The 13450-nt window shown below is 40.2% G+C and overlaps 1 protein-coding gene across 3 annotated transcripts in view; it reads right to left on the bottom strand.

Annotated features, from left to right (window-relative positions):
• Nucleotides 1-13069, bottom strand: part of cfap92 (cilia and flagella associated protein 92 (putative)) — a 15145-nt gene extending 2076 nt beyond the window's left edge. Inside the window, exons 1-15 of one of the 3 annotated variants that reach the window (XM_087840482.1) lie at nt 13006-13069; nt 12831-12918; nt 11071-11310; nt 10736-10917; nt 10345-10561; nt 9699-9818; nt 9510-9605; nt 9236-9420; nt 8262-9097; nt 7946-8140; nt 7001-7265; nt 6755-6919; nt 6009-6191; nt 5549-5699; nt 610-827 (exon numbers count right to left, since the gene is read on the bottom strand). In XM_087840482.1, coding sequence (XP_087696608.1) covers nt 610-827; nt 5549-5699; nt 6009-6191; nt 6755-6919; nt 7001-7265; nt 7946-8140; nt 8262-9097; nt 9236-9420; nt 9510-9605; nt 9699-9818; nt 10345-10561; nt 10736-10917; nt 11071-11263 — 3006 coding nt within the window. In that variant the 5' untranslated portion in view covers nt 11264-11310; nt 12831-12918; nt 13006-13069. Of the gene's footprint in view, nt 1-609; nt 828-5548; nt 5700-6008; nt 6192-6754; nt 6920-7000; nt 7266-7945; nt 8141-8261; nt 9098-9235; nt 9421-9509; nt 9606-9698; nt 9819-10344; nt 10562-10735; nt 10918-11070; nt 11311-12825; nt 12919-13005 lie in introns of all 3 variants that reach the window. The other 2 variants (XM_087840481.1, XM_006800196.3) reach the window with 2 other exon arrangements.
• Nucleotides 13070-13450: the final 381 nt, after the last annotated feature.

Genomic DNA, 13450 nt, shown 5'->3' on the forward strand with positions numbered 1-13450 from the left:
GGCCTGAAAACTGAAGGCTCTGCCTCCCATTCTACTTTTAAATACTCTAGGAATTATATTAAATATTAAAAGTAGTATTTTATTTTATTGAATATTAGATTCATTGAGTGTTCATGTATTACACCTGTACAGTTTTGTGTTGCTGACCAAGCATTAACTGATAATCTCACCCTCTTGTCTGGTATGGTGACTTCAGGGTCCCACAAAAAAAAAAAAAAATGCATCTTTGACACAGGTGACTTCAGTTTTATATACAGCCTATGCTATTTGAAACTGAACCATCTAAAATATGAAAGATTTATCCAATAGTAATAAAAAAAAATCTTGATTATCAAGCTGTTTGTCATGACAGTATTATTGTAACCCTTGAATAAACACAAATGCAGGTCTGTGAAATAAATAAAACACTTTATAGTCATGAATAAACACACCTAGCTGCTCGTTTGTTAAGTGCCTCTAGCTTCAGCTAATCCAGTCACATACAAGAGTTCTGACCTTAACTTTCCCTTAATGATCAGTTTTAGTTGTCTGCATGGTTATTCTGGAGGCTTTTCGTGTTGTTGAGCTGTACTCTTTTGTACTGAATTGCAATGAGTGGAAATGCTGTACCTTAAGCATCATGCCTGGTTTCCTCAGTGAATATTTCTTTGGCAGATCTTTCAGTATATCCTGAGTTCTCTCCAGGTTTCCTTTCATGTGACACTTGAATTGTTGGACGGGGCTGTTGTCTGCTGAGTTAATGTTGCTGCCGTCAGGAAGCAGCTGCTTCTTCCAGCGGCTGTACTGAGCTCTGGCTGCTTGGAGCTGCTCCTGCTGGAGACGATCTCCTGAGGATCAACAGCGCACACGCTTAACTCTGTGGATCAACAACTCCAAAGAGTTCATCCTGTAAACTTCATACAGCTGATAAACTTAACAGGCGTGGTGTGGTTTTAGCTTACAGCAGAGTTGGAAAAATATAACCTGGCACACATTAACGAGTAACTCTGTACACTGCTGAGATCAATTAAGCTTCTGCCCGACCAAATTTATTCTCCAGCTCAGTCTGGGAGTGTGTTACTCAGCAGCAAAGACTTCTACTGGCTTAAATATCTGCCATCTGGAGCTTCAATCAACATGGATCAATACTGGCCTTTAGTACAGTGAAAAAGCTTGCAGCGTAGACAGACATAGGAAAATCCACTCTTAGATATTCTGTGCTTTGCTAGATGTTGGCTTTGAGACTATAGGCTGTAACTGTCACATGATGTATGCTCCCATGTTTTTGTCTGCTTTTAAAAATGAAGCTGAGCCTAGTCTTCTCATGAAGTTGCAGACAAACAGTTCGTGAGTGGAGAAAAGTAAAAGTGCATCACAGCTCCACTGAAGACTTGACAGACTGAAAAAAACAACATTTCAACCCCATCAGAAGTACAACAAGAGGCCCAAACTGTGACATTATTACACGCACTTTTGTGAATTCAACTAAACTTCATATGGTCTTCTGACAATGTGTTTCTCTGTCTCACTTAATATTAAGGCATTTTTGGACATATGTATTTGAAGTAGGAGAGCTATCCCTGATCTGCACTTACATATCTAATTCACAGTGTCCCTGAACAAAACACATACATGAAATGTAAGCACACCGTAAGTCTCATTAAATGTTACCAAACATGTAACTCACTCGAGATCATAACTCATCTCATAGTGCTAAAATCTAAGAAATGTGTTTTTTGTTAGTTGGACAGATCACAGATCTGCCTTTGTGCCACAGGAAAATAGTTCCATGGTGGAGTTACATCTGAAAGGAAAACTGTCTATTGAAAATGCATTAAAGATGTTGCCCTCTGTTGTGAATGTTTAAAACCTTATTGGAGTGCTGTGTTGTGGTTTTTGTGAACTGCTTTCATTTGGCGTTTGTTTATTTCTGTCTGACAACCTGCTGGCATGCCGGGATACATCATCCACTGGAACCACTGTGTCTAATTTCCAACTAATATAAAAAAATAATATTTAATCATTATTATGTTCATGTAAATAGGTCACTTACTACATACTTTTTTCCTTAAACGAATTCTTGGGTGCTTTGATTTGATCAGAATCAGGAAAATCCATGTAGCACTACGTCAGCAGTACAGCTTTAAATGAAACCTTGTGGTTTCATGACATGCTTGTATACTGAGTTAGTGTCTGCATCACTTGTGAACTAAAGAATTGTGGGATTTTTCACCTTTCTGAAAGGTCAAAAAGGACCCTCTTACACAAATAAAACAGATAAACTACTCTCGGTCAGATACCAGTCAGGCACAACATTATGAGCACCTGCCTAGTATTCAATTCAATTCAATTCAATTTTATTTATATAGCGCCAAATCACAACAAAAGTCGCCTCAAGGCGCTTCACAGATACAGAGAAAAACCCAACAATCATATGACTCCCTATGAGCAGCACTTTGGCGACAGTGGGAAGGAAAAACTCCCTTTTAACAGGAAGAAACCTCCAGCAGAACCAGGCTCAGGGAGGGGCGGGGCCATCTGCTGCGACCGGCTGGGGTGAGAGAAGGAAGACAGGATAAAAGACATGCTGTGGAAGAGAGACAGAGGTTAATAACAGATATGATTCAATACAGAGAGGTCTGTTAATACATAGTGAGTGAGAAAGGTGACTGGAAAGGAAAAACTCAATGCATCATGGGAATCCCCCGGCAGCCTACATCTATTGCAGCATTACTAAGGGAGGATTCAGGGTCACCTGGTCCAGCCCTAACTATATGCTTGAGCAAAAAGGAAAGTTTGAAGCCTAATCTTAAAAGTAGAGATAGTGTCTGTCTCCCGAATCCAGACTGGAAGCTGGTTCCACAGAAGAGGGGCCTGAAAACTGTATTGTGTTGGTCCCCCCCTTTTGCTGACCCATCATCAAATCCATTACATACCTGAAGGTGTGCTGTGGTATCTGAGCCAAGATGTTCGCAAAGGATCTGGGGAAGGTTAAGTCAAGAGCTCAAACTCATTGTTGTGACTCAAAAACTATTCCTGAATCATTTTTTCTTTGTGGCAGGGTGGATTATGGTCTGCAGCAATGAGTGTAGGAAGGAGCGCTACCGCAGGTCATTCTTACAGCAGCTGTCAGACTCTATAACACAGTTTAACATCCTTTGCTCATCTTATCTCAACTTCTCAGCTCATAACAGCTGTTTGTTCACTGTACATTTTATACATATCCCTGTACAATTTTTCTATACATATTTCTGTACATTGTTACCTGTATATACGAGCTTCAGTTGCTTATGTATATAGGACCACTTTGTGTCTTCCTTTTATATTTTATATTCCCCTTGCTATAAGAGCTTTGTAACACCGAAATTTCACTTTCTATTCTGTTCTATTCTATTCTATTCTATTCTATTCTATTCTAACTAGTTAAAGTCAGGGTGATATTTCTCTGGACCAAGGGAGTCTGAATAGAATGTCCCAGACTAAGGCTGTTCGATATAACGAATGAGGATCCGAATATATCGGATGAGGATATAAAAACATCTATCGTTTAATTTTACACTATCATTTGTTTCGTGCTGTCACAAAATAATTTTATCGGTTTTCAGCGTTATTTTGTTATCGTTTTTATCGTTAACTCGGTTTTCCTGGGTCTTTTCACGTGTGTTATGAATAAATCTTTTTTTCGGTACTAGTTTTATTTTGTTGTATTTATCCGCGACACCTTAAAGGCCGGTCCGTGAAAATATTGTCGGGCATAAACTGGTCCGTGGCGCAAAAAAGGTTGGGGACCGCTGGGTTAAAACACTGGACTCCAAGTACACGACGCCCAGCTGGAAACACTTCACGCAAGTCGAGCTGCCCGAGATTCACAGAATTTACAGAAAATGTTAAATTTTGTGATTTATATCGTTATTGGGAAGATAGATGTCTTATATTGGGATATGAGATTTTGGTCATATCGCACAGCCCTATCCCAGACTAATACACAAGAACGGTCAAAGAAAAATAAAGATAATGTTTTGGAATGTCCAAATTAAAGGTGTGACCTTAATCAAAGAGACGTGTTGAGAAATAACAGGAATGATGAATGGACTAGTTCTTATATAGTGCTCTGCCTGTCTCATTCGCCCATTCTTTCTATGCTTAAGCCCTGTCTCTCTAAAGCTGGGGGGTCAGTATCATGTCCAAGGATATTTAGCACTCAGACTGAAGTACTTCCAGGGATTGAACCATCAACCGCTCAATTAATAGATGACCTGCTGCTACAGCTGTCCCAGTTATACTTGAAAAAAGGAACAAGTATAATTATCTCTACTTGGAAATTGTATATTTACACAATTGCTGAGGGGTTTGTGAGCTTTTTCTTGCAACTGTAACTACTTTAGTGCAGATCATGAATTTTGTCTGTTTCTCAATGAACTCCACAATACTAGTAAGATGAATGCAATAAAAATCCTCAGGTACAAACACTAAGTTCCAGATGATGCTGCAGTCATCGCATAAAACACAGATGTAACCACATCATTTCAATTATGACCATTCATTCATTTCTACCATCCTGCAGCAAAGCATTTCATAACAGTGCGAGCTAAAGGACTATTTGTGTTTTCATATAAAGATAAACTCTTTCATTTGAAATATCAGCAACTGTATATGGTCTTAGAGGGTTGGGGCAGCTTTTTACTTTTTTGAATGTTGTCTGTCTGATATGCCATGTGAGGCTGCATATTACATTTTTAGTAAGATTCAGTCATTAATCTACACACTTCAGATCTGTCCTTTTAATTGCTAAAATTTACATACATCTTAATATTGTCTACAATACTTTGCCTCACAGAGTTCAGGCTGTGCTGAAGAATAAAGGTGGTCATACAAAATACTGACTTCCAAGTGGACGAGAAATGTCAGTTTTTGCCTCATATAAAGTATTTCCATGTATATTTGAACATGTTTTGCTTCTCAAGCAGCTCAAGACTTTTGCACAGTACTGTGTAACAGATATAGTACTACAGAAAAGAGTAAGACATGTACATAAGTGCCACTTCTCTGAAGACACATCTGCAATAAAGACAGTGAGGCCAGCCACAAACACACCTCTGTTCATGCTTTTCATTTACAAACTTGACACGGCGCCTCTTTAGTAAATCCTGACAATGTTCAACCCTAAACGTTGGTTTTACACTTTAGTAAATCTGGATTTCCATTTGAGGAACCAGAGTCTAAACAAAAAGATTCACATAGACTTGCCACACACGAAAGTGTGTACAGTGAGGTTGTGCTTTCCAAGAGTTCAGGAACTCTGATGATGCACTGAATCTACAGTGATTGGTCAAATATGCTAGATTTTTTTCTCCTGTCATTTTTAAATACTACATCTGCCAACACATTAAGTTTGTTCGTGTATGATCTTAATGATGCAGAAAGATTTAATGATACTGGGACTGCAGGCAAAGTTCAGACATTCAGAGGAACCTTGTTGTGCTTTGGACTCTTCAGAGGGTAAATAAGCATTTGAAGGCACTTAAAGATCCTGCACTAAGTAATTTAAGTTCCTTAATTGTGTCCATACCAGCCAGGTAGATGGTCACGGGAGAGGGGCTGAAGAATCGGGGAGGTTTCCTGTAGAGCTCAAAGTCCTCTGAGTGTTGAGTCCAGGGCCATGTGTCGCGTGAAAGTGTGGGTTTCAGTGTGTTGGCATGTAGGATGTTCTCCCTCCACGGCTGTAAGCACACTGAATTATCAACTACAAAACACTATCATCACATAACTTTTGAAGATTAGGCAGATGTTTCAAAGAACTTACAAATGTTTTCTTACTGCCATTGGATAATAAATAATTGTGTGCTCACGACAACTGAAGCAACAGAAGGGCTAATATTATTAGTCATGTCATATTACATGCTATTCTATACCTAACCTAAACATACTGGCTCATGGTCACGGTCATCCTTGTCCCATGTGTATTCGTAGTAATACCAATAAACCTAGTATTTCTCTTCTGTTGCACAGTACTTGCAAATGAACTTTACCTTTCTGAGCTCTTCCACACGAGCTTCATCTGGGTGGTTAAGGTGCACTTTGGACTTGCTCGTGCTAATATTCCAAAATGTAGATGTAGAAGAAGATCTAGCATTGGTTTTCCATGCATTGTCTCCCGGGTCCACTGTTGCACTGTTATACCGTTGACTGTAGGTAAACCTGCGCCCAGGCACCTGAGGCAGTCAGAAAAATTACTTAGCTTCATTATGTTCATTATGTATAGACTATTCTACAAGCTAGAATGACACCGTGTGTCAGAAAAGGTTGAAAAATACATTTAAAGATACACAAAGTCATTCTTGAGGTTATTTAATAGAAAAAAAATGTTGTACTCATAAATATACATTGATTATGTTTGTGTGTAATTACATTTATTCCATTAAAAATACACAGGCGCAGGTGCCGGTTGGATCCCCGCCATCTGGAATACAGCAGCCGAGGTGCATAGCACCATTCCGCCTAATCACATTTTATGTATAAGGCTAATAATCGGCCACATGTGTAGCACACCTCATAAGTTATTTTTAAATGACTCTGTTAACGAGAGAGCAGTGGTGGAAGAAGAGAAAAACCCAATGTTAATGACAATATTTTATGTCTTTGTGATGTGATTGGAAAAGCTGGTCAAATCCATGAGATTGTACAGACAGAGGGCTTTCTTACAATGGCATTGTAAGAACACCTTACAATGGTACTTTCTTGGTACCATACTATACTCACACACACTCACACACACCTTGGCCATCTCTTTGCAGAGCAGTTCCCTAGCTCGCTCATTTGAGTTGAAGGTCTGGATGCTGTAGTTGTGTGCTGCTCCTCCTGCAGCCATGTCTATCCTTAACACTGCAGCCTCTGGCTTCTGCAACTGCTCTCTCTGCTCTTGCACCTTTTTAATATTTTCCTGGAATATAATGATACACATGACTGGATCTGTTAATAAAACGCTTCAAGTAAGTGTATACTACTATAGGATATCACAAACCTGAACAAAGTCTTTCGGCTGCTGGAAAGGCCTGTTCTGTTTCCATGTGATGTACTCTGTGTTATGTGTGCTGATGGGCCCATGTCTTTTCATCGTGATAGGCAGAGTGGGAATGCTCCCTTCAGTATTTGCCCGAACCTTTTGCTCCCTCTTCTCAGCATATAAACCAAATACACTGCTCAAGCTGAGAATCATGTCAGCTGAGGGGAACAGGTTGTACTCCACCACCTCTTTAAGCTGCTTCACTTGACAAAGCTGGCTTAACCTAAGAAAAAGGATAAATTACACAATTTATACATTTTATACCGAATTGTTTGTTTTATATTTGACATATTCATTTTGATCCAATACTCCTTTACTAGCCAACTAACCAAAGACTAGAGTCTTTTCAGATCAACTTGGTTAGCAAGAAGTGAATCTGACTCTGAAACTGAGCACACCACACAGTCACTGTACACATAAAATGTAAAACAAAACAAAACAACAACAAAAATGCCAAATATCCAGTATAAGGTGGAAGCAGTCAGTCAATGTGAACCTCTCAATAAGACATATGCAGATTTTTGCTAGCTGTCAGCTCATTGTTCTGGTTTAACAGCTTTGCTCTTTTTCTGTTTACTCCCATTAACTCTGATTTTCAGGTGCAGCGGTTGTCTTTACTGGCAACCCTTTACTTTATTAAATGTAGGCTCCAGATTGTAGAACAAAACAGTTGGGGACTACCTGATGAATAGAGAACAGCAGTTAACTTTAACTTAAGGGCTGGATATAAATAGAAGCTGGTGAAGACCAAATCATATTTAAAAAGGGACTGAGCTTTGGAGTTACACACACCAAGTAGCAATGTGGTTTCCAAAAAACACGTCAAATCGAAAGCTAAGGTTGTTCTGGCTCATCCTCCCACCACCATTATTCACTTAAAATAAATATGTCTAATTCAACTACCTTGACAAAGCCTGAAAGCAGGGTTGGGGGATCGTGCCTCTAACGTAGATCTGAGACTTTTTCATGATGGTCTCTAGTGACTGACTCAGATGGATAGGACTCAGGCTCATGTCTAGTGAGTCATAGATGCGTCTGAAGAAAACCAGGTTTGAATTATATAGCACTGTCACCTGCTCCTCCTCACTCCCACGTAGCCTGCAAAACATCACACAAACTTCAGCACCCTCAATGGAATCTCAACACTTTATCCAGCAGGCAGCACAGGTGAAAATTGTTAACACCGGCTGTTGGGACAAGACAGCATGGGTTGGCTTACTTCATAGGAACGGCTTCCCAGAGTCTCTTCACTGTTTTTTGTTTGAGCCCTTCAAGGACAAAGGTGTGGGTCTTCTTATCTATCACATGAAACCCTGAAACAAAATCCAGATCCTTGGTCTCACTGTGCTCGAAATTCATCCGGTAATTTGACAGGGCTATCTCTATGTTTTCCACTGAGCGTGAGCCCAGATGGAAAGCTGCCGCGTTGATTTGCAGTATCTCCGACCTCAGCTTGGTCATCGTAGAGGAGTTGCTGCGTCCAAAGATGTAGACGATGCGGCCAAACGGACCCTTACAGGAGTCCTTATCACAGCTGTCATTCTGAACACTGAATGGGTAAGTTATCTCGACTTTGACTTTGAGTTGAGAATTGGCAGCGTAATAATGGCCTTGTGGCATTGGCTTCTCTGACATCTTCCTCTTGTGTGGGCTTCGCTCTCTGTCCGGTAGCAAAGGGCTGCATTTAACTGGCAAGCACACCTTTAGACTTTTCTTCCCCAGCAGTAGCTCAGAGAGGTTTAGTTTTGCAATACCATGAGGATTAATGGCTGAAGACTTCTGCTGTAATACCGATCCACTGAACTGGATGTCATGCTCTGACGCGGTCCCAAGTGTCTGCGTTTTCAGCGCTTCCGATTTCTGGTCACGATCATGAACCTCTATCTCCAGAGGTGGACCGGATAGGAACTCGTACAGCTCTTTACGACTCATCAAACCAGTCAAGATTACATTCACATCTCTGAAGTAGATGTTGGTGTCCTGCTTGTGATACTTTGTCCTGTGTTCATTTAAATTATGGAACTTATACTGGCAATAAACGGGCATACATTTCTCCTGAAAAAGAAATCATCCAGAAAATGACTCAGAGCTGAAAGTTGAAACCACTGCCCACTATCAGAAAGGGCAGACTGAGTAAGAAATGAATTGAACACATAGAAAGGTGTCGAAACTAAAACGATGTGTACATCCCACCTGTAGGATGTGAAAAGGCACTGACGATGAAGGCAGTGAAGTGGCTGACAAAATTGTGATAACAAGTGGATTGAGTTCAGCCTTCAGTTGGTCTGACATCAGTGGTTCATCCAGAGAAATGTTGAAGATGATCTCAAAAACCCCAGAAGAACAGACTGGGATGTTCTCAGTCAGTGAGTTCTCACCTGACAGTCAGAAAATACGAGCTTACATAAGAAAATAGGAACAGTGCTTTGTTTTCAGCTGACCAGCACTGGTCCAGGCTGTGACTCACCTGCCAACAAACAAACAGGGCTGATTTCAAATGATGCAGTGCCACTATCTCTGATGGCCTCGAGGTCATGATAATCACTCGTGGTTTTTTCAAAACCTGTTTTAAGTTTGAAAAAAATGTATTCATCAAGAAGTATAAAAGTATGACGCACTGATATACATAAAATATTCATTGTTGTAATGCACATACCCGTTTCTGGTCCCACATCTGGACTGAGATCAACACAAAAATTGCTTCTTTGTCTTTTAGATGTGTGTGTCTTATTTTCACACAGGCTCCTCAGCTTGTTCACCATCGTCTCAATACAACCTGAGTAAAAATATAAGGTTCATAATTCCATAACACAATAGGAGGCTTTTTCCTGGCTCACACCGGGTTTCCGGGCTTTGGGTGGTGACTAATCACAGAGACTGTGTTTCCTTACTTAACAGACGTCTCTGTAGTGCCCTGTAATTTCTGGCCATTTGATTCTTGAGTCAATTGAAGCCCTTGTAAATCAAACTGGTTAAAGCATTTCTTTCCCTCTAAAGACAAGTGTGTCATGTTTGATACACGAGTTTTTGTGATTATAAATTGCCAATGGGTGTGGTTGGCTGCCAGTCTCTTTGTGCTAGAGACAGCAAATCTGTCCAGGCTGTACCCTGCCTCTCGATCTATGATAGCTGAGGTAGGCTCCAGCCCCCTGCGACCCCAATAAGGATAAGCGGAAGAAAATGAATGGATATAATTTTCTGGCGATTACTTCATGGTTCAGACAGAAAGCTGAAAACTCTTTTTATGCTGAATAGGTGTAATATTTTGATCCTTTTTAAGAAAATTGGAAATGGATGCTCACCGCACTCTGTGTCATCCTCAGACAGCTCCTGTGATAGTCTGAAGGCTCTGACTCTTTCGTAGCGGGCTTGGCTGCACAGTTTATCCTTAGTGTTCCAAATCTGAAGCCTGATCTTATGAGGTAGAAGACTGATGAGCACATCCCTGTTGAGTCCGATGTTAAACTTCTGGGCCCAGCCAACCCAAATCTGATCTCCCTCAAGCCACGTTCTTAGAATCTGTTCACATTTATTTTTGCATTAGACAAACTCAAAGTTGTATTCAACAGCAGCCTGAGCAGTCAACTATTCACCGTAACTCTACACCACGATACTCCCATCCACTTATGATGTTCATGACTTGTTCATTAATGTCACACACACACATACGCAAACAAAGAGGATCCTATTTACCTTGCACTCGTCTTCTCTGTATATTTTTGCTGCCGGCCCAAATACTAGTATGTCCACTTTAACCGTCTCAGTATCACCTGGCAACAATTTGTATTCAATATGATAGCAGCTCTGAGCTTTGTGGACCGACACATTCTTTGTTTTCATTGCTTTCTCAGAATCTTCAGGAGCACTGACTTCCCCTGCGAGAGGCCAAATGTGCAGGAATGAGATTTAGAATCAAAACACTATTACATTACAGCAGATATGTAGAGCCTGTCAAATTCAACCGTCTCACTCTGACCATCTAAACAGAGATAATAATAATTGTTTATATGTTCTGTGGACCATCTTACCCTGTGGAACGGCTAGAGCTATGTAAACTGTCCATGTGACGTAGTAGGCACTGTCATCTGTTTGCACTTTAATATCCTCATATGAATCGATGCTGGACAACAGTTCAGTTTCAAAGATGAGGACTTCTTCCTGTTCTTTCTCTGAAATGTTTTTGTCATCACAGGTTGGGTTACAAACACTCTTCTCTGACATGTTGCCTTTTGGGTCAGACTTTGCTGGAATAGTTTCCCTGGAAAACACTGAAAGAAAACAGCAAATGAAGCTACGCCAAAACCTTTTGGGATTTTCTTACCTGGATGATTGAGCATGCATCAAGATGAATGATGATACATTTTACATGGAAATGTGTAATTGTGAGGAAGCAGCTTATCACAATCCTAGCCCAATCCCTTGCTTGACCGCTATGCTGAGTGGATCAGGCAGTTTTCTTATGCAGGGGGGTTTGACGCCAAGGTCTGGCTCCACTTGTCTCTTTGAAAGAAAGAGTTGCTGCAAATCCAAACTGTTCTGTGTAATCAAGTTTATCTTGTGATGTAACATTTCTATCCTGATGAAAATGCCTCATCCACAGTGCACAGAGGCTCACTGATTGGTTTGATGAGGACAATATGATTCACAGATCTAAAGCAAGATGGAAGGGTTAGATAGAGCTCTCCACTACCCTCATCAGACAACCAAATGAGAGAATATCCTTTGTTAGACTGGTTTTCAGCCTTCAAGTAGCACAGAGGAAAAGCAGAGAATCAATATACAGGCCTGATGTGTTCATGGAAAGATGGCCCAACACTTTAATGATACACTGTCCTTTGTGTATCATTGCGTATCATGAATTTGTCCTTTGACACGTGTTTATGAAACAGGTATAAAACTAAAAATATTCTTACTTATTTATTCCCTGAAAAAAATGCCAAGCAAACAATCTAGAGCAAGATGCTTGACTACATCTTAATGACAGTAAGTTTTAAGTAACAGAAACAAAAGCTGACCAATACCTTGATCTCAATAATCTTTAATAAGCAGATTTGAAACACTAATACGAGTGTAACAATTTCCAAAAAAAATATGTTTTGGTTCGCACTGAAGTAGATGAATTAATGAATGAATGAAACTTCTTTCTTACAAGCTTGATCCCTTGATAACATGGAACATGAACAAAAAAAATAGACTCCTTAATTGTTACTGTTATGTACATATTTTCAGTTCACTAAATACCTAAATCATTTTTGAGAAAACTATTCACCTGACCAGTACACCCTGACACAGATATCAGTGTGGTATGTGCAGTTAGAATTGGGAGATGATATAACTGATGTTTTTCTTGCAGTTTGTGGTGTTGGTTTCAGAATTATCACAGCCCCACAAACAAATCAGAGATTACTGAGAGATATCCTTATTAAGCAAAGGCACAGTACGTAAGCAACTGAGTTGCATTGTCAAATGTCAAGATACACAAGGGATTAATTACTTATCTAATTGTTCTTGAAGGAAATCTAACTGGAGAGAGGTGGTCCAACCTGTACGTGTGCCATCGCCCTGCCATGTGGCTGTTTCAGCAGGACAATGGCCGCCACCCCCACCCAGAGTACCGTAGGTCTTTCTGGCTCAGGTTCGTCCCCAGAAACAGCCAGCATTTAGTCCCAATTATTCATGAAAGGCTCAAATTTGAGTACTAAAATGTGATTTCAGTTTTGCACGGCAATTTCCCCAAAATGTGTAACAGGCCTATAAATATTACAGATTAATTATCAGCATACTTTACCGCCTTCGCTCTGTGTCTTTCGTCTCAGATGAAGGTTAGCTTACAGCTTTCTGCAGCCTTTAGAGTCCATTAACTTCAGCGTCACTCACTGTAAACCCGTAACCATGACAAGAGTTTACATTATACTCAGTTTATATAAATTACACAACGAAACGACATAAAAAGTTCAACCTACGTGATTTTCAGGAGTGCAACGCATGGTGACAACGCAGCGGTTGTCCATGGCAACGGCTGTAGTGAAGGACGTCAGGTGTACCCCTGCCCTCGCGCGCCGTTCAGATAAGGAGGCAGCGTCTTTTCCTTCGCTTTCTTTCTTTCATTTTGTTTGTGTTTCTTTTCCACAGTTTAACGACAAGTCCAAAATATCCTAGGTTCAAAGTTTTAGGGGGGATCAGCGCCCAATAATAATATCATGCAGGCAGTGCCTTGTAATTGATATTTAGGGAATATGCTGTTTGCAATCGTAATCAACCCTTTTCACATTTACAAACCTCAATTCAACTGGATAAACATTACAATGATACCTTCAAAAGCAACTGAGTTAGTTGGATTGTGGTGTCTAAGAATATGTCTTAGTCTGAGTGGTCCCTTTATTATGCTCAGCATTATGTATCTCAGTT

This window comes from Neolamprologus brichardi, chromosome 5, assembly GCF_056152115.1.
Source record: "Neolamprologus brichardi isolate AB-2024 chromosome 5, ASM5615211v1, whole genome shotgun sequence".
In the NCBI taxonomy this organism is placed as follows: Eukaryota; Metazoa; Chordata; class Actinopteri; order Cichliformes; family Cichlidae; genus Neolamprologus; species Neolamprologus brichardi.